The sequence below is a fragment of the Anopheles merus genome, chromosome 3R (genome assembly GCF_017562075.2).
Source record: "Anopheles merus strain MAF chromosome 3R, AmerM5.1, whole genome shotgun sequence".
NCBI classification, from domain to species: Eukaryota; Metazoa; Arthropoda; class Insecta; order Diptera; family Culicidae; genus Anopheles; species Anopheles merus.
Genome location: NC_054084.1, coordinates 35,603,855 through 35,625,204, shown reverse-complemented (window position 1 = coordinate 35,625,204; position 21,350 = coordinate 35,603,855). Strand labels below are relative to the sequence as shown.

At 44.3% G+C, this 21,350-nt stretch overlaps 1 protein-coding gene across 2 annotated transcripts in view; it reads left to right on the top strand.

The window, feature by feature from the left end:
• The first annotated feature begins 10,346 nt into the window (after positions 1 to 10,346).
• Positions 10,347 to 21,350, top strand: part of LOC121597808 (nuclear receptor subfamily 2 group E member 1-like) — a 16,683-nt gene continuing 5,679 nt past the window's right edge. Inside the window, exons 1-4 of one of the 2 annotated variants that reach the window (XM_041923959.1) lie at positions 10,347 to 11,356; positions 11,493 to 11,871; positions 16,556 to 16,636; positions 16,705 to 16,866. In XM_041923959.1, the coding sequence (XP_041779893.1) occupies positions 11,844 to 11,871; positions 16,556 to 16,636; positions 16,705 to 16,866 (271 nt within the window). In that variant the 5' untranslated portion in view covers positions 10,347 to 11,356; positions 11,493 to 11,843. Of the gene's footprint in view, positions 11,872 to 16,555; positions 16,637 to 16,704; positions 16,867 to 21,350 lie in introns of both variants that reach the window. The other variant, XM_041923960.1, reaches the window with a different exon arrangement.

Here is a 21,350-nt window from a genome sequence, read left to right as displayed (position 1 = left end):
TAACACAATTTAAAAAAATTGTACCTAAAACCCTTACGACAAAGACAGAAACCAAAATTAAGCGCAGATGCTTTGTTCGAAAATTATAAGAAAATAATCAATTTTCTAATTCTCCAAGCTATGAAACACAAAATTACAGCCTAGTTTGTAGTACTTGTCGCTTAATAAGACTTCTTTATACCAACAACGACATGAAGATTTAACGATTGCACTACATAACACATGTGGCGGCTGAGGAAAGCTTAACATCACAGAGCGCGCGCGTTGGAAAATCTATTAGGCCGTTCCGCAACCGCCAGACGCAGCGCTGACACTGTCATCGTTCAGGCCGCTCGTTCCAAAACCGCCCGACCCGTTCCCCAAGCCCCGAAAGCAATCTGACTGATGGCTTTTGATTAGTTTAACAGATGGGAGCAGATCTTCTGATCGGGTTTCCAGCGTGCGTCGCTGTGGGATTGTTGGCAAATTTCCGAACAAACCCTGTCGCCGTCGACTTGTTCCGTTTGTTCCGCAGCGCAACGGGCACATTCTGCCGGCGGTAGCTAATCCACCTAAAAGCGGGGCAATCGCTTCGTGCTGGAGTATCAACGGCCGGGCAGTGCTTTGTAGCCACGTGTTCGTTGTTTTTCTTTCTTGCTGCTGCTGCCACTTCTTCTCGAGGCGCGGTGTAAGTGAACGTGCGGCGAGGGTACGGTGGGTCTTGTAAATGGTGTGTACGGCGGCGCACTACCACTTGTGAATGGCCCATAATCCGGAGCGGCCAGTTTGTTTGCTTGGGCGAAACATCACGCGTGCAGGATTTGGTGCGACTTTGGGGGCAATTTCGCAAAAATCATTCATTTGCACGATGGGTGTTGCTGAGGATGTTTTTGTTTTATTGTTTTTTTTTTGTTGTATATTTTGCTTGCACTCGAATGGCACCCACATCTGGGCCCGTTACATTGTTGCGGTGAGACAAACTGTTGCAAATTACGTTTTCAGAGGTTGAACTGACTTAAAAAGACCATTTTTCGAGGGCAAATTGCCTACACACAGGTAAATGCGCCTGAATGGTATGCAATCCGCGTACAAATCACACCTTACAGAGCAGATTGATCAAAATTATCCCATTTTTACCATGGAATACATGCAAGTGACATCATTTTCGCCAGAAAAATGTAGCACAAGAGATGAAGCGACAACAACAAAAAAAGGTTTCCTTCTTCATGAAGCTAACTCCCGAACGACTGTCACCCAGCGCTGGGTAATCGAGCACAGCAATTATGTGCCACATGCTCGCCAGCAAATAGAGCGGTGCCAAAGTGGACCTTTGCCGAGGCGCGCAGCTGACGCGTACGAGGTTTTCTTGCCGCGAGAAACGGGCAGATGACAATTCCATTAGCGCAAGCTTCTCCAGCTTCCCGTCCAGTCAGCCTCGCCCGCAACAAATCACTCACTTCCGATTTGCCCCGGAAGCAGGGCGGTCGGGCGGCTGAAGGCTAAATGGCATTTTCCTATTCATCCATTTTGAATATTCATCGAGTGTGATTTCACTTTGTTCCGCAAAGCCGCTGCGCCGTAGTCGGCGATGTCTTCTGCTTTTTTTTTATTTTGTTTGCCTGCCGTTGCTTCACTCTGGTGTGCTGTCACACATATCACTACCACAGGCCGGGCGTTGCCCCAGTTCCCAGTTGTTTTTTAGTGGGCTTGGTGTGGTGTTGGGATGCCGCGGTTCTATATTTTTTACATCCCAAAGCGACGGTTTGGTTGCAGAAGGAAATCAGGAGGAAAATCCTTTCGCGCTGTGTTGGTTGGGTACGGGGCGGCGTACGACATTCGGTATCATCAATATCCTTGCTGGCGCTTTGCTCCGAACGTGACAAATTGTTTACCTTTGATGTCGCACACAGCCCTCTCCTCTGTGTGTGTCATTAGTTGTTCGGGTAGCGGTGGCACACAAAAGGGTGGCCCCCGAAATGGCACCGAAAAGGTATCGAAATGATGGTGTATGTTGTAGGGCTATAGCCATAGCTAGGTAGGAAGGTGCTTTTTATTCTCAATAACTTATCTTCTACCTTATCATTGGCGTGTTCGTTTTTTGCTGGGAAAAGTATTGGAAAATAGGCTGTTTTCCAAACATTCTGAGTCTGAGTTTAAGTTTGCAGTGAATGAGTTTAACTAGGTCATCATAAAGAGCTGATTAAACTCTTTAGAGATTCAACTCTTCATGCTCACTCAAAATGCTTTAAGTAATTAGTGTGCTTAAATAACTCTTTTGAGAGTTTAATTTAATTTAATAACTGTTTACTTCGACAGTAGTTTCCATACCTCTTAAGGCCGGGGGACATTGTCCGTACTCGTTAGTGTAGTTTCGATTTTCACTAGCGCATCTGGCGGCGACTGGATGAAGTTTTTTTTTTATCATCGAGGGAATGGTTGTACTGGATCTCAAAATAAAGTATTATTTTCATCATTTTTCGATGTGAAAATGGCTGAAATACTTGCACAACATATTCACCTATCAATTACAAAGCTTTTCCAGTCCAGCTTAAGTAAAAACCATGGATAAATAACATATTTCCTGAAGTGATTCCAAATTGTTTGGCAAAATGCTTCGGTCAGCCGTCGCCAGATGCGCTAGTAAAAATCAAAATTACAATAGCGAGTACGGACAATGTCCCCCGGCCTTTAGAAAAGGAATAAGGTATTTAAGTATATGCTAAACTTAGACTGCTAGTGAACTTAAATAACACTTTTGAGGGCTAAATCAATCAAAAGTGACTTAATTCCTCACATCGACAGTAGTTTCCAAGACTCTCAGAAAGTGAATTAGGCATTTAAGTATGTGCTGAGTTAAACTACGCTACTGAATAGTCATTCCCATCATTAGCTCATTCGTTCGTTCAATCAACAGGCAGTTCACAAGAGCCTTCCAAATCCTTTCTGATTTGCACTACATGCAGACGATCTACACTCAAACAATTTAACCCAATTGATTAGCTCACTTAAAAGAACTGAACGAACTGCACAAGTTTTCGTTCTTTGTTCCCATCTCTACGTGTAATGTTGCTCAATTTTGCATTTTAACCAATTTTCATCTCAGGATTTTTTCTCCCTATATAAGTTGTTAGCACGATATCGACCACATGCGTTCTAGACAGGCACCGTATTACATGTATAGTAAATATCGATCTGTCAAGATCAGCTCGATCAAGTACCCACTTTACCCGACAGATGGCGTACTAGGTACACATAAAGGGACGACAGGATTAGCCTGTGTGATAGCTGGATCTCCCAGAACAGGACCAATTAGGAAGCGGTTCCAAAGAACCAATTGCTGCACACGTAGCAACATAAGTTCAATATGTATAAGCATAAATTATTGCTTTTTTCGTTTTTTTCCGGTAAAGTAAAAACTACGAATCGTTAACATTTTTGGAATTTAAAGTGGGATCTAGGAAGATAGGACAGCCCTTTTTCCACCATCCCTGCTTTCCATCGGTTACACCTAAAGCTTCCACTTTGCCAAATGACACATTTTAGGACTCGTATCTCTTTCAGTACACAATACCCATTCATCCACCGCATCGGTTCTTCGCCTTTGCCAACAAACGCTGGCTGCTTTTCTGTGTTTATGCTCATCCCTATCCCTTCTTGCTCCCCTTTTCCGCCTTCTGTCCATGGATTCCGTTTCCGTGCCCATAACAAGCCAGCATATAGCATTGCCCAACAAATGGGGAAAACACCGAACCAACCCGGCAGTGCCACAGTAATGACATTGGCAGAAAATCCTCATACACTACTGTACCATCGTACACTGTGCCTCTCCCCCCCCCACCACATCGAGATTGATTGTGCACACGGGCTCTCGGCGAGCGAATTGAAATATTGATGTAAAATAAATAATCGATATGTAATAGAGATGGTGTTTTTGTGCCCTCGTACCCATCTAATCGCCCACGGGCTATGCCCTCCTCCATCACTGATCGAGTGTTTCGATCGAGCACCAACAAAAATCGTGCAGATTGATTATTTTACCCCTGTGTGAGAGAGGGGTAGAGTGTGTGAGGGAAAAAAGTGCCAATTCACTGGATAAGTATTGGATTTGGGGCATTTCAAAAGGAATCGATGAACGCTGTAGGCGATTAATTAGTTGAGATTTGAGGTACTGGTTGATGGATGGTTGATGATTTTATTCCGTTGCAAATGATTCCAAAACCGCATTTGAAATTTTATAAGGGATTTTTTTTAAATAAATATAAAGGATTTTTTTATTATTTTACTCTTTAAAAAGACCAAAAACATGCTGAAGGGCGAATTGGAATTGAAATTGCTATAAATTTACTTATCAACCTTTTTTCTTAAGAAAATGCTTTGTTTATCCAAACCAAAAAGAGATGACAAAACCAACAAATTGTCCTTCGTTTAGTACGGGAGACTTTTTCACGCAAGCATACAAGGCTTTACCTTAAGTTGATTTATAATAAACCCTCTTTATTACCATCATTTTCCACCGGAAATAGGAAATAAAATGCTATGCTTAGATTAATTCCATGTTGCCCTTTTCAACGACAATCATATTTCATGATGTTTTTTTCCACTTCTCCACTGTTGAATTCCCTCTTTAAAAAAAAACCACACCTTACGGTACAGCTTTCAACCAGAGCATCGAGCAGAGAGAAACGGATGCCCCTCAGGGATGTATGCCGTCGTCGTACCTTTGCGGAACCGTTTCACCATTCCCCAGTACTCTTCCCTGCTGTGGCCACATTGGTTACATTAAAAATCTCTCATCAACTTCCGACGGGCGGCACTATTGTTCAGCACGAAAGCCATCGTCCTGCGGCAAACTCGGGGCTTAAGAACGGCCCTCTAACCTACCGGTCGCGAGCAACCGACCGCACCGCGTGTGTACACCGTAACACCAGTTGGTGCCGTTCTCACAATAATAATAATGTTTTACAAGTATCAGCATCACGGCAGCATTCCTCAGCAACGGTGCTCTCTCACCCTCCCCCCCCCCCCCCAGCGTACCAGAAGCTGATTGGAATGTTGTCGGAACTGCAGGGGGCAGTGGAAGATGTTGGCTCCCACACCCATTGCGCTACTAGTAATGGTGCCCGTTGGTCGAAAAGCGACCTGTGCGACGTTAGTACAACGAGGTGCGAAATTACGGACGAGAGAGATCATCCGGATTATCTGTTCGTGCCTGGTGTAGTTCTTGGTGTGGGTCTGGCGGTGGGTTTGGTGGTTCGTTACACAGAACGTCATAAAGTGGAAATGTTGCTGCTACTACTGCTGCTTGCTGTAGCAAAGGCAACCCCAATCTCTTCCCCTACATCCCAACGTTGAAACCACTCGTTACCGCCATCATCGGTCACGGAAACGACTAGATGAGCTCATCTTGTGCTGCGCTGGATGGGCCTTATAATGATCTCCGCAGCGGCATGTGAACAATGGAAAGTAGTGGAATATGGAGAAGGACAAACTTTGTATTTGTTTATATTTGATTTTTTGTTGATTTTTTATTGAAAACTTGAGTTAGGTCGGATTGTGTCAGAAAAGATATAAATAAATAAGAAAAAATAAACAAGAACAAGAACAAGAACAAGAACATGAACAAGAACAAGAACAAGAACAAGAACAAGAACAAGAACAAGAACAAGAACAAGAACAAGAACAAGAACAAGAACAAGAACAAGAACAAGAACAAGAACAAGAACAAGAACAAGAACAAGAACAAGAACAAGAACAAGAACAAGAACAAGAACAAGAACAAGAACAAGAACAAGAACAAGAACAAGAACAAGAACAAGAACAAGAACAAGAACAAGAACAAGAACAAGAACAAGAACAAGAACAAGAACAAGAACAAGAACAAGAACAAGACCTTAGAAATACACAATATCAAATCGATCAATTTTACATATAAAGCCACAGCACTTTCCATTAAAAATCCAGTGAAGATACAAACTCCAACAGTTTTAGTCACATATTAATAATACCGCTCCTTTAAACGACCACTGAAATCTCATTGTGCAAAGAATGCGAAAGTGTAAGGAAACTTTGTTCCTCCTCTGCCCCAAAACATCCTCCCAAAACCAACCCTCACATCCCGCAAGTACGCCACACGGAGCCACACCCTACTAGCTCCTTGGCCGCAGATTAGAAAATTTCCGAAAGTTATAATGTTTGTTTGTTTCACCGACAAAAGGTGCAAAATGATTAATGGCAAACAGCTGGATCGGTTCCGGTGGTTTCCTGCGGTGCTGCGGCGGCGGCGGTGGTGGTGGTTGTGGTGGTAGTTCTGATCGTGGTTCAGATCACCATCGCCAGAAAACACGCCACAAAGTGTGGGGCGGCGACGGCGGTGGTGTTGTTGCCTTATCCCTTCGGCTTACACGCGGATACAAGGGAAGCACGGTGGCCATCACACCTTGTCTGTAACTGCCTAATGAGGAAACTTTTTGCCCCCCCCCCCCCCCAACAAATAGCATTCCATTCGCTCGCTCGGGTACGGTTCCCGTGCTACGCAAAGACTTATGAATTGTTAAACATCCCTTTTCTTCTCGCTGCTCTCCGCATGGCACTACTTCCGGGCAGGGTTCTGTGGTCCCTTTACGCGCGTCTGCCGCGTTTGGTTTGTGTTGGTGACTGGGTACGATGGAAAAGGTACTTTTTTGTGGGGCTTGGGCTTTAGTACAAATGGGACACGCGTTGGGCGGTCGAGTTCGGTTGCCGGGTATGGTACGAATTAATTAGCCCGTTGGTGGTGGGATTTGCTTTCTACTGTGCGTTTTTTGGTCCGAGGTAGCCTTACTCACTCATTGTCGTTCCATCTCATTGTTTTTCTGACTGCTGCGCATTCATTTCATGCCGGACTGAAATTCAATTAGGCGAGAATTGATGTTTTTCGATGCGATTAGAATCTCATTACCATTTGCCAGGGCGAAACGTACTGGGGGGGGGGGAGGTGTTTCGGTGTCGATTGTTCTCCTTTCCTCTCGTGTCGCTTTCACTCTTTTACCGTTTGGTGGTATTTGCAGGTCCTTTTTTTCTTTTTTTTTTTTGGTTGGCAAGCTCGCTTTGCCACATACAGGATCATCATTTTGTGCGCTACCGTGCGGGTCGAAATGCTATGATTTGGCTGTTGTTTTGGGGGAAACGGTGGTATCGTTTAATTTCGCTCCAGCACCTCTATTGTAAGCACTCATTAACACACCCGTTAAAAGCATTATTAAATCGGGGGGTTGGCAGCAAAAACAGCAAAAAAGCACCAAACAATCCAAACTGCTGCTGCTGGGTGGAGATTTGGGACAACAAAAACGGGTGCAAAAAAACAGCAGACACTCACACACACACACACCCACACCCGACCCGAAATCATAATTAGCATAAACAAATCAAATCAAATTCAATTAGGCAAATCCCACCGACCCGATCCCACCACAACGGCACACGATGCTGACACGGTTTTTTCGGGTATTTTTTCTCTGATTTTCCACGTTTTTGGATGTTTTTAGAACATGATGCCTATTATAAGGGTCATGGAGTTTTTTTTTTCACTCTACAACAGATGTATTATTTGAACTATAGTAGACATTTTTAAGTTGTTTTGTTTGTGTTTATTTATTTTTGATTAATTTGTGATATAAGGACTTTCGATAAATTTACTCTCAAAACTACTTATAAATAACGCTTAAAAATGTGTAAAAATACGTCTTACACGAACGACAGCGGATGCTACCGGATGGCAATAATTCATCGGCCCGCAATCAATTGTTCAGTATGCCGAGCTCCGCCACTTTGTGCAAATCAATATCAATCAATCATGTTTCCTTTTTCGTCTTTTACTTCCTACCAACCGAAGCAACTGAAGAAGCTGTTTGGGAAGGGAATGGAAACCGGTGGCAGAGGACAAAATATTGTCACATCCACTTAATGTGACGGTGTGACGGCGGCTGCTCTCTATTACCGTCAATTTTGTCACCAGAAAGTGCATACCGTCCGTCCGTCCGCAGGAAATGGGGGACGAAAAGTGCTTTCCTTTGGGTCGGAAATAAAATGTAAAATACATTTAATAAGATAGTAAACGGGATCTGGAAGAAGCAGCGCATAAAAAAATGACAACCCATCACCCAACAGTGCCGCAGGGTTGCTCTCAATTAGTGCACTGTCACGAATTCGGATTCACGGCTTGTGAGATCCTTGTTCGTATTTTTTTTGCCACATTTTTTTTTTCTCCACGTTGGTTCACAATGACATAAACGCAGTTTCCGGTGGTGATATTGCGGCGGCTGCTGCTGCTGCTACTGCCACTGCTCTTATGATTTATTCCTTCCTAAATAAGTGCCGGCGCGCTCGGGGCACTGCCGTTAATGGTGAAGGCGTGTGAAATTGCTGAAAGGCCAACGTGTTTCGTGCGAGCGCGTCCTTGCGTACCGGTCCGACCCGTACAAACACCGCGCAATCCGGCAAACCATGATTTTGCACCCACTGGCAATCAAGTGTGTGTGTGTGTGGACGGGAATTGTGTTACCTCTTTTTTTTTTGGCTCACTCTCTCTTATTGTCTCTTTACCTTTAATGGATCGAATTTTAATGGAGTGTTTTCACATTATTCATAAACGACGGTGCATTTGATTTGTGTTTTGTCCAAGGCTTCATAAAATGGAAACATGTAGCTATTAGTTATTCAACAACAACCAGCACTATAGTAATGTATTGGAGTATACGTGCATGTATATACGACAGATTCTCAAACAGAATATTGTTATATTTATATGGTTGTATATTTTAAATAGTTTAAATAACGTTTAAATCATTTATATTAAACATCAAAACATTTATCTTAAAATCATGCTATCCTACACTCGGCACATAACTCCATGAGGTTAACAATTATGTCATTTGATTATGCGTACATTAAGATGCTTCTCAATGTTAATCCATGTTGATAGATCATCATCATCATTTAAGAATGGTAACCAGAGTAGCATGATCAATACACAGAAGAACTGTAATCATCTAGTGCTCACACTGAGTCATCAAGTGTAAGAGCCTAAACATAAAAAGACACTCTATTAAACAGATTCTACTAGCATAGACAGTTACTGTTGATTGAGAAGGAATCAGTATAGTATTCTTAATTCGAAAGCTGTCGAAATTGTGAAAGACCCGGATAAAGCATGCATTTCTAGTAGTTTTGAAGTCACAACTCCAATGATCTTACTGATTTCTAAGTAATGATCTATTGAAAACTAAGTGCTAGCTGTACAGATATAGGAGCTAGGCAATTTTGTGAAACTTTTTATATTCAACTCTTTATGAGCTACATACTTTTAGGACTTAATATAAAGCCAAGAAAGAAGAAAAAAGGTTCAAATAATTCGGTAAAGTGTTGAATGTTAACCTTTTTGACAGATTTAGAGTTTTCTAAAGCAGTGAAAATTTCACAAGGATTCGCTTTAAATTAACTAGAACCGGAATGGACAGCGTATGACAACAGATGAACCGCTCCATTTCTAATTTTTGTTTTTTTTTTTTTTTTTTTGATACAGTCAACTCTGAAAGTTAAACAAAACACATTCGAATCAACAGTACCCAAAAACCACTTGCTTTGCTGGCCAAAGATCGCAAGATCGGCATCATTTATCAGCTTCATATCAAGTAGGCTGATTTTACAAAAGTCAACTACTATCAACCACATCAACACCGGCCAGCATGCAAAGAGAGCGAGAGCGAACGAGAGAGAGAAGGAGCGATCGAAAAAAGAAAGTCAGCATTCGCAACACAATTCCGGTCAGCAAACTCGCAGCATGTGGCTTTGCGTGAAACAATCTCGCACGCTTCTCGCCGCCCAATGACTTTCCGGCGGAACCACTACGGCACCGTTAGTGGTGTAAGTATGTCGAACCCGATTAAACCGTGCGTAAACGAGCGGTACCATCGCGAGCAGTCGGGCATCCTGCTCCATCGCACACAACCTTTACCAGAAGCCCCCTATGAATGAATGTACACAAAGGGGGACGCAAGGACGAAAGACGGCTGCTGCATGAATGAATGAATGAGAGTCGCTTGATGGTGTGCGTGTATGTGTAGCGTAATGCCGGAGCGACGACGAAACGATAGATTCGTACGCAAACTCCACGCCCCTCGCTATAGCAGTGTGTGAGTGTGTGTATGTGTTTGCGCGCGTGTTGGGTTGCAAGCAATGAATATATCATCAGATAGGCCACGCCCCCGACGGCAAGGATATGGCGTCCATTGCTCGGTAAATAGCGCGTCCCATCCTGTCAGCCCTCAACGGGTGTGCGTTGCAAAGTTGCATCGCGCTACAGTGGACGAGTAGATTTAGGCAGCGAGCGATGGAGCGTAATTGTGTAACACTGAACACTTGGCGTGGCTTGGAAATAAGGCCCAAGCAAGAAGAAGCGGCAAAGATGGCACCCAACTCAATTGCGGTTGCCACACAGCAGTCGGTCAGGTCGGATTTTACGCGCCTGACAGCGCGAACCACCCACCCAACCCCTTCCAACGCGGCATGAGAACGCGGTTCCTTCCACCGAACCGAAGCGCCACCGAAACTCTGACATACGGGATGTGTTGGGATGTGACTGCAGCGTTTTTGGTCCAGGGATCATGAGAGCATGACGAACATAAGGCTGCTTCACGAGCGACGGCCGGTTAGGTCGGTCGGTGTTCTCGCTCTTGCGCCCCTTGCTGTGGTACACAACACCGAGTACTACCCTCACTACGCAAACGAAGTTAGGGGATGACTGTGTCTGAGTGTACGTGTGGGCCGGAAGGACATGAAGCTAACGACGAAAGGCACCGACGAATCCGTGGTTAGCTTCGGCAAAAGCGATGAGCAGGGGGAAGGCCGGCAAGTGCGGGCAGACATCATCTGGTTCCAACTGCCTCCTCTGGGTAAAGGCTGGGCAGAGCCAACGTGCACTAGGCTGAAGTCAATGTTGCTATCAGTCGTTAAGCAGCTTCCATCGCAGGCAGTGCCGGTGTGACACGGTGGTGTGTCAGTGTCATCGAGTCAAACAACGACAACAAAAGAAGCAAAAAAAACCGGCAACTGAGTTTCGAAAGCGACGGGACCGAGTGAGACAGAACTGTCAGGACAATGGATGACCGGAGCAGTGTATGATCTTTTGCCTCAAATGTACTGTATCAGCAGCAGAAGCCAACGGTCACAGTGTACGATGAGTGTTCGTGTGTACGTGTGACAAGAACCAGATCTAGGAAGGCTTTGACGTCGAGTGCACAAACAACGAGCAACCGTTTGGTGCGTACCGTGCTGTACCACGACAGTCAGCAATAATTAAAGTGGCAAATCGTGTGGTGCCTACTCGAGTGCTGCGAATGAGGTGAGACTAGTTGAAAACAAACCGCGGTAGTGTCTAGTGGAGTTCAGTTCGCCGAAAGAAATGATGTCACAAGGTGCCGTTATACCTACGAGCTGCAGCGAGATGTGATTACCAATTTTGGGTACATCCCTTTCAGGCGTCTGGAGTGAGTGTGCGTGTCTGTTCTGGTTTTTTTTTTCAATTTCGATTTTGCTTCCAAAAATAGAATACAAAAGTCAAACAAGAACCTTCAGTTGAGGTGACGAACGTGTTAGCGCCAAAGTGACAAAACTTGCGACGGAAAAGGATATATTTGTACAGCTGAAAAAGTCAGCTTTAGCTACCGCGAGTGTTGTGCGAGTGAGTGAAGTGCTGTTCCAGTGTGTATTGTTTTGTGTGTTTTCGCGACGGAAAAGAACTGCCGTGCTTAAAATTTAGCTGCCTTGTTGAAGCCTTTGGGGCAAACAGGCTCACGGTGGATTTCAAACTCATTTGGCAACCGCGCAGAATGGGAACAGGTACGGATTATGCCCGAAGTGAGTCCGTAGTATATCATACATTTTGCTACATATTTATTTTTGATTAATATGCAGTCAGTCCAAAAAGTATTCGTCTAGCTGAAAGGGCGAATTATGGCCGCAATACGTATGGGGCGATAAAAGTAATGATGAGGTTTGATAAAGGGACCATCAATACACACGTTTTGCTAAAATATAAACATTTAAATAGTGCAATAGCAACCAAAATACATCAAAAAACTAAAAAAAGTCGTTAAAGGGGCGCGCAAAAAGTATTCGTCCATCTAGCTTTTTAATTATTTACGCTGTACAAACACTATGTAGACGTGAATTAAATTTATTGAATTCCTTCTAAATTAATGCATTTATGTTGTTTCAATTGCACTTCAAGCGGTCAGAGAGGCACTAAAGGCGGGAGAGTTAAATGATTGGAGCATGATGGCGAAAGCCGTATCTTTGACTTATGCATAACCTATCCTACCCATTTTTGAAGGTTACAAAATGTGTGGGAGGCCTCGTTCCTTAATTTGATCAGAGTTAGGCCATTTTTCTGACACTAATTGAGTGACAAACTGCCATGTAAGCAGCCATCCTTGACGGTTAATCTAACGAAAGCAGTGGTTTAATGTCCAAAAAATCAAATTTTGCCAAAGAATCAGTGCATTTTGTGATGGCCAATAAGATCAGGAAAAGAGATGGGTCACATTTGGTTGATGGGTTATGCTGCATTTCATCGTAGCTGGTCATGTAATAGCTTGAATGAGTGAGTTATTACAAACATATTTTGTTTGAATAATACCATACACATAAAGTGGCCAAATCTGTTAAGGTGCATCAAATAATTCAGGAATTTATTCCAAATTAGGCTCTACTAACATCATTTTCTCATTACATTAAGTAGCTACTAAACAGGCTGACATACTGAGATTTTTTTTGTCCGGTGTATGTTTTTTAATTATTTTCTTTCAATTCAAGATTAGATACAGGGTTTCTAATCATATAATGGACTACTTGATCCACCCGGTGGAATGTTTGAAATGGTAAGGGGATATTTGCAACGTTGCTATGGAGGTTTGCAGGCATATAGGGGAATCAGTCAAACACTTAGGAGAAGTGTGCAAAACAGCTATGGAGTTTTGCATCCAGCTATGGAGCGCTCGGTTGTAGCGCTGTAGAAATTAAACCTTGGGATTTTTTCAAAAAGCTCCGCGTGTTACATGTTTTTCCTTATGAAAGAGAGTACATGTTTTTCCTTATGAAAACACAATATTTCAAATTTGCAATAAATAAGAATAAAACAGTAATTTTAGAATCAAAAGCCTTCGCTTTCTTTTGCAACAGTTCTTAGAATAATTTTTTACTAGTTTATCATTTAAAATATTTGAATATTTACTAAATTCAATCTTGCTTTCAAGTTCAAAGAATCTATATTCTCTTAATCCTCATATCAATTGAATTTTCACAACATTGAAAGCCCTTTTTGATGCACAAGAAAATCCCATCATTTGCAACAATGCGTAACAATTTACCGGCACAATGACACCGATTAAAAGAAACATACGTTATAGTCACATTACACATTTTCCTGCCCACTTTCGGCCTACACGCTCACAGGCACACCCTTCAACTTACTACAATGCTTCAAACTTCACAACAAACACACCCCAAACTCCCTCCTCAGAATTGCACCGTAAACCAGTTTGCCGCACCATCGCTCGAATGTTTTTCTATCGGCGTCCGGTACGTTCGAGAGCCGGGAGACTCTCTAGGCCCCGACGCCTTTCCACTCGCCACAAATCCCTGCGTAACGAGTGTTTTCCTTTCACAAATATTTAAAATTAAAACAAAACAATCGTGTGCTCTCTCAACCCCCTGCCCGTGTGGAAGTTGTGGCAGGAATACGGTGTGAATATATAAAAAAAAGGCAAGGAACAACCAAAAGTGCTCCGTACCTGCTTGTACGTCAAGCTCAAGGGCCAAAGTACCATGATTTTTGGAAAGGCTTCTGGTTTTATTTTTCTAAAATATGAAAAACTTTCAACCCATTGCCATTAGACACACCTACTTCCTTTTCTTTACGAGGACGAGGTCAACTTCCGCCCCGGCTAACCAAAACCAAAGACAAACGCCAACAGTTCCATGGTTTTTGGGGCCCACTCACTCAAAAGGCCGTAAGGCACGCTCCGGTTAGTGTCTCCGGAGTGAGGGGGATTAGAAACGCAAATAGCCTTTTCTTCCCCTTCACTCTTCCTTTGCCTAAATTTCGAACGGAACTGAAGAGCCGAAGAGTCAGTGTACTCTACCGGGAAAGGTTTCGTCATGAGCGCGGGGGTTTTCCACCCCTTTTTCCCGTAGTAGCGAGACCGAGTGTGAAAGCCATCTCGATAATCGATTCGAGTGATGCAAGCCGACAACCAGCCGACCGGAAGGCGTTAGAAAAACATGAATTAAAATTTTGATTAATTTTTCAATGTTGGTTCTGCTGCCCGCGTCCAACGAGTCCTCCAATCCCTCTAGCAGCCATTGGAACACCATAACCTCAAAGCACGTTGTACGCCGTAGTACGCTCGGGATGTGGAATCGATGCCAGCCAACCGAGGCGAACGTTTGTTTATTGAATGTTTACCTATGACCACCCTCGTCCGCACCGGTGCGCCTTGGCTGCCAGCCTTTCCACTGCAAGCATTCACACATACACAGGGGGATAGGCATGGAGGCGTCCACTACTAACCAGACGCCATTTTGTCAAAAGGTATGCCCCAGCGTATCACATCCCAATATCAGAAAGTTACGCAAGGTTGCACAGCTTCTCCCCGTTCGAGCGGTTGCAGCAAGGATGCCAATTGATTTATTGTGCCCAATGCGACCTCTGTACGCTCCTTTGTTTGAACGGATTGATCGAGCATGTGCATAGTAGTGCGGGTGTGGATGTGTGTGCGTGTGTGCGCGCGTGTGTGTGTTTGTATGACCGTTGTGGTGTGACGCCATGTTCGCTTGTCGGCTAATGTGTCCTCCGGTCCGTTCCAGGCGGGCAGAGAAGTGGCCGTTTGGTTTGATTTGGATGTCAGATCGATATGATTCGTGCCAGGACAGTTGGGTGGCTCTGGTCCTTTCCCGATTGTAGCGCGTAGTGTGCATCGACGGTATGCAAACATTTTCCTTTTGTCGGAGCCGAAAAGTTGGCCCACGGGCGCACACGGAGTGCATGGTTGAAGGTGGTATGATTGGTGCCGTGAGTTATATGGCTTTCTGAATGAAACGCTCTGATTCAAATGTAAATCTCACTGGTGGTAGCTTTCATGGGCGTTGTTTCCGGTAACAACCAAGAGAAAGTATATTTTTATTTTACAGTCTAGTGTATATTTTCCATTTAGAACTGTGTCATACTTAAGTGAAATCACAGACAGCGATAAAACTGGGTGCAATAAGAGCGGAATAAGAGCAGCTTATAGTTTATAGTATTATGCGCCGAAAGGTATGCAATTTTGATGATAAAACGCTGCTTTTTAAACACTGAATTACAGCGCAGTCGGTCACTTGTCTAATATTACTAAAATTTAAGAACCTTCTTCTTTTTTGGCACAACAACCGCTGTCGGTCAAGGCCTGCCCGTACCCACTAGTGAAGTGAACTTGGCTTTCAGTCACTTATTGTTACCATAGCAGGATAGTCAGTCCTACGTATAGGGGCACGGTCTATTCGGGGCTTGACCCCATTTTAAAGAATTTAGATTTTTTTATTTATTTTTTAAAGATTGACCCATTTTAAAGTGTAAAGGCTTCATCGGTCCCTTTGCCACACGTCAAATCAAAATACGAAAAGTAAATGCAAAGACAGAGCATACCATGAGCGGTACAAGCAACTGAAGGATCACGCGACACAAACGGCGAAAAAAGAGCAGGCAAATGAGCATGAGACATTGTAAAAACAATGGCATTACGCCTAGAAAATGCCGCGCTGGCTTACGCGGCCATACCCATGGCCGTAAATGAGTGTTTTCGCAAGCCATGATTTCCATCTCATTGAGGCACGTTTTGTGTCCCTTCGCTACGCACACACACACACACACCAAACGGTCAAATTGTCTACGCGTGTTGACTGTCCTGAATCCTCTTAAGAGGCAGTCGGCCCGATGTTGCCCCGAACAAAAAAAAAAGGTTGGCTGACTAAATAATTGCTTTATGTTTTTGCTAACACTTCGCACCCCTTTACCAATCTGAGCCTTGAAATGGAAATAGGTTCCTTTTTTTCACCCTGATTTTGTTTAACCAACAAGAAAAAGGTCCGATGCGGAGGTGAGAAGTGAAAATTGAGGCTCGTCCGTTTTAGAAGCAACAAAAACGAACCAGCCAATGAAAGCTCATTAGTCAGTGATTTGGTCGACAGGAACGTAAGGAATGGAAGGCTCGGGCATTTGCCGGCGTGATCCGTTTTCCGGTTGAAGAACATCTCAATTATGTTTATGTTGATGCCTTAGTGTAGTACAGAGCATCAAAATGCCATCGTTCTCCCCTTAAATTGTTATAAACGCGCCTAAAAGTATGCAACATGCGAATCCAAACACTTAAAAGTATGTAATTTACATTGCAAGAATAACCTTATAAGTATCTAGTTTCATTAGTAGCGTTATCTTTCATCATCTTCTCATATCTAATCGTTATTCTTCTCGTTTGTTACCATCTTTCGCACCTGATCTATTGAGGTGACAGATTGCTAGACATACCGTGCAAAGTGTGCGGCGACCGCAGCTCGGGCAAACACTACGGCATCTACAGTTGCGATGGTAAGGTCTTTAGCGGTGCGGTCAATGTAGCCATCTTTTTACAACCCCTCTTTTCTCCTCTCGGGCAGGTTGCTCAGGGTTTTTCAAACGCAGCATCCACCGGAATCGGGTGTACACGTGCAAGGCGGCCGGTGAGCTGAAGGGCCGCTGTCCAGTAGATAAGACCCACCGTAACCAGTGCCGTGCCTGCCGGCTTTCCAAGTGCTTCCAATCGGCCATGAACAAGGACGGTAAGTACACGGCACGACACGCTTGCCAAGAAGTGTTACCCTCCGTGAAGGTTTTGCGAGCTTCCCGCTGAGCGTACGCCCAGTGAGGTGACGACGTTGTTTGCGTATCGTTTGCATTTACGCATCGGTTCGCGTTTAGCAGTGATTACGCTGTGATGGAATGCTAATCAATTCCGAACGGTTGCGGTTTTTGGGGTGGGTGACGACGACAATTTTCCTCCCCACTGATCACACAAACAAACACACACGCACGGAGACGGAGTGTCACTTCAGGAGGCTGACTCAGGAACGCCGTTCAAACGAACGCTGGCCTAGCGTGTAAACACAGCTGTCAGATTTCCAAGCGACCAGAATCCACCCGGAACCAGGCGGCACCGTACGGGGGCATAATCGGCATTTTCCATCATTTTACGCCTCGCTTTTTTCATCCGCACCATCCGCTGCCGCCTTGGCAAACACAGCAAATGAAGCGTTCCATTACATTTTCCCAGCCCACCGCCGTGCCAGCAGCCCATCCGTGACGTCTCCGTGACCGTGATGGTTCTGTGTAGCGCCGCGACGGTTTACTTCACGGTGCTGAGTTTCGTACCATTTTTTTGTTCTCATTCCGTCCCAAGAAACAGTCCCGGGGCACGATCCGGGCTAGGCGCTAAGAAGCTTGTCGCCAATTTGTTCACCATCGCGAGCGCGGGGTTGGGAAATACAAAGGCGAACGCTAAGTGCGGGCATTTGATGGAAAACCAAAAACGGAATCCCTGTAATCCTGCCCCCCCCCCTCCCCCTACGACTGGAAAGCGATATTTTGCAGTAATGTCGCCTTTTAGCGGTTAGGCGAGGCGGGGTGTGGTGGTCGATAAGCGATAATGTTGGCACATTTTGTCATCCTGGAAGCCATATTTCGTGTCGCATGATGGGGAGCTTAGGGGTATAAGTTGGGCATGAAGAGGGGGAGCCTTTTTCTCTCTCCTTTCTATTTCGCTGCAATGGGGGATTGCTAGTGATTGAGCGAATCGAATCGAAATTCATTGCGATCAAAAGGTATGTGCAGATGGTTTTTTTTACGATTATGGTTAACGTACTTACGTATAATAAGAGAATATAGAACATATTTTCCAGAAATATAAAGGTTTTTTTTTAACTGATTGTCGTATATTGGGGTAAAAATTCATCCCTTGAAATATCAAATAGACATCTTGCGAAGCGGCTTTCATGGTTTTAGGCGTATTAGCAATTGTAGTGCATACTTCTAGGCGAATTTGTAATCAATTTTCTGGCTAGGTTTCGAAGCCATTACCCAAGTGACGTTTGCTCGAAATTGTTTTACCATATCTGCTCGGTTAGTACTCGATACGCCTGAAATTTTGGATTTGTGTGTGATCAACTGTGTTGAAAGCGCCAAGATTTTGATTTTTATCCGTAAATAAGACCTTCTTCTACCGATACACGATAACGTCCAGCTCATTTTACATTGATAGCTTTGGTTATCAATGAAGAAAGCAAGCAAACTTTGTGAAACGTTGTTTTGTGAAAAATCGGTGTTTTTAAGTATAAAATGGCCAGATCATTAAGGCCGGGCTACATTGATCGTACTCCGTAGTATAATTTTTGTGAACGCGTACGCCATCTAGCGGTGACGGGTGGAAGCTAAATGCTGGCATAATTTATCTGTCAAAAAACGTTTTGGGTCGAGGAGGCTATAATTTTACCCAATGAAAGATAGATATTCGAAGATGCGGAGAAATGTTGCTTAGCGCTTTGTATGAATGACGATTTGTCCAACAACAACAAATAACGGCCTACTTTGTTGCATTTTATGGACGTTTATCAACATTTCAAACGGCATACAAGTAGCCTGGTCGAAACTTGATGAGACACCAAGTATGAATAATTTTGACACATAAATTATACCGACATCTAGCTTGCGCTGGTCGTCGCCAGATGCGCTAGTGAAAATAAAAATTACACTACGGAGTACGATCAATGTAGCCCGGCCTTTATATCGATAAGAAACGTTATTTGTCGGCAAAATTTTATGGGTCTTTTTTCTAAATTCCCTCAAGTGGTGCAGCTTAATGGAAGTTTAAGGCTCCAGTTTAAGGGACTTTGCTCGAATTGCCACATTTTCATGCTCGAAAATGTTAATTGAGTATGTTATAACGCGTATCTAATTGTCTACCGCATTATTCTCCATTGTCCAACCTCTGAGTACAAGATTTTTCCTGCGTTCGGAGACAATCTTGGCAATATAGTGCCTTTGGTATATAATTTACATTACATGTCTGCACTAACATGCTCTATTTAGTAATTTTACATCGTCGAATACTTGTTTCGGAACCTCTTCAAGGCTTAGTTGCAATATCATGATATTTTTCGGTGAGCTTGTGCGTTAACGAAGCAAATTCTGTGATGCCGTTTTTGTATGAAAATTAATCTTGTCAACTATTTTCTTAATTTTGCTTTCCCACTAAAAACTCTTCAAACGCTACAATTCACTACCCTAGCGTATGACCATTACACTGCAATTGTCTTCTCTTTATCGTTCTATTTAGAGGGATAAAAGAGAACGCTTTTCTTTCCCTACAATACACACCTTCACACGTACGCTTAAACGCTTCACATTGTAATCCAGTTCAGACTGCTCCAAATGTTCACAATTCAACTTGTTGATGACCATTGTCCAGCTAATCCACCTATCTCTATCATACACCCAAGCACAGCCTTCTACGACAGCTGCTTCGAGTTTTGCTGGATCCCACACCGGGACAAGATTGACCAAAAGAGGGTCGCCCCATCGAGCAAATCGACCCATCGGTCAATCGATGAAGCATCGTGACGAATCGCCCGTTGCCGTCTAACGAACCGAAAGTAGTTCGCGAGGCGTAGCGAATCCTGTGTTGACCTCGATGGCTAATGTTGTACCTTTGCCGTGTTACACTTTGCTCCCGGTTTTTTTTTTTTTTTTTTCGCCCCGCCAGTTGATCCAACACCCACGCGATTTCCCAGTAGGAGAATTAGAAATTCTCAGTTGGTCCAGGGTCCGCTGCATTCGTTTCCCCATGTTCGAGAGATAGAGTGATGGAAGCTGCTGCTGCTGCTGCTGCTGCTGCGTATCGAGGTTTTTCCCAAAGCCGTGGGAACCTGGCTGACTGTTTATGAAGTTTTAATGCCCCTCTGCCACAGACCGAAACCAAAAGCGGAGAGAAAAAGAAAAAAAGTCCCCCGGAAAATGAAGGGAAATGAAAAGCCGAAACATAAAATTTTAAGGGGTGAAACGATGCCCCTACATAGCCCATATGACGCACGCCAGGGATATGTGCTCATCGGGATGAGAGATTGATCCTCCTGTACCTGTGCGCGGTGGAGAGGAAGGGCAGCGATAGAGAGGGCAATTCGTTGCGCTAGGTGACCGGGATGAACCCGGAAATGCATCCTCACATACACACGGAGGGAAAAGCATTAACACCCTCGAAGCGAGGGTACAAAAGTGGGTTTTATTTTGATCGCGCACCAAATTAATTATAAATTAGCTAATTTCGCTGTTAAGCCACCCGAGTGCTTTGCTGGAGGGATGGAGAGATATGGTGTGGGTGATGTGAGCCACAACAACTCCATCTCATGCCCCTCACTCGCAGCACTCTCGGTGAAGTGGGGTGAATTTTGCTCGGTCACGAAGGCGAAACAGGGCAGCATATGTGTGTATGTTAGAAACGGTTTGGCCAGAGCGTGTGAGAGCATGCATGTACCAAGTAAATATTTATGTCCTCGCCAAACACGCCAGACACCACCCACACACACACACACACACACACGCACACACACAAAAAGGGTATCGCGTTTTCAGTTGAGCGCGGCAAGCACCACACCAAGTGTGCCGATTCCCAGCGATACTTTACCGATACCCGGGTTTTCGACCCAGCACACACCTACCCTTAACCCATCCCTTCATCTCATTAGAAGCCATTCCACTGCGGGGTTAGTAATACCAGGCGGCAACGGCAGCAACGGCCAGAGTGTTGGGTTTTTGCGTGCCGTCGCGGGCGGGTCATGAATCTTTTTGATGATGCGAGATATTCAACACCACCGCCACCGCCAATTTCCTCTCTTGTTTTTCATCTTAATTCGCGCACCCTGTCGGGTGTTAAGTCCGTGGTCGGCTTTTCCACATCGCTGCCCCTTTCATCGCTGCTGCCGCTGGAGGTATTCGGGTGGAAAACAACGACACATATCCGTAAGGTCGGTTTCATCGCTTCAAACAACCCATACGAATGTTTGTATGTTTGCCACCCAGAAACACACACACACACACACACAAACACACACACACACACAAAACACGCATGCGAAATGTTGCAATGTTTCAATGATGCCGATTTTGTCAGACATTTACGGGTTGTGTGTGTGTCGGTGTGTTTTCCTCTCTCCTTCATTCCCAATTCCCGGATCACTTGTACAAGCGTGTGCACACAAGCGGCGGCAGATTAGGA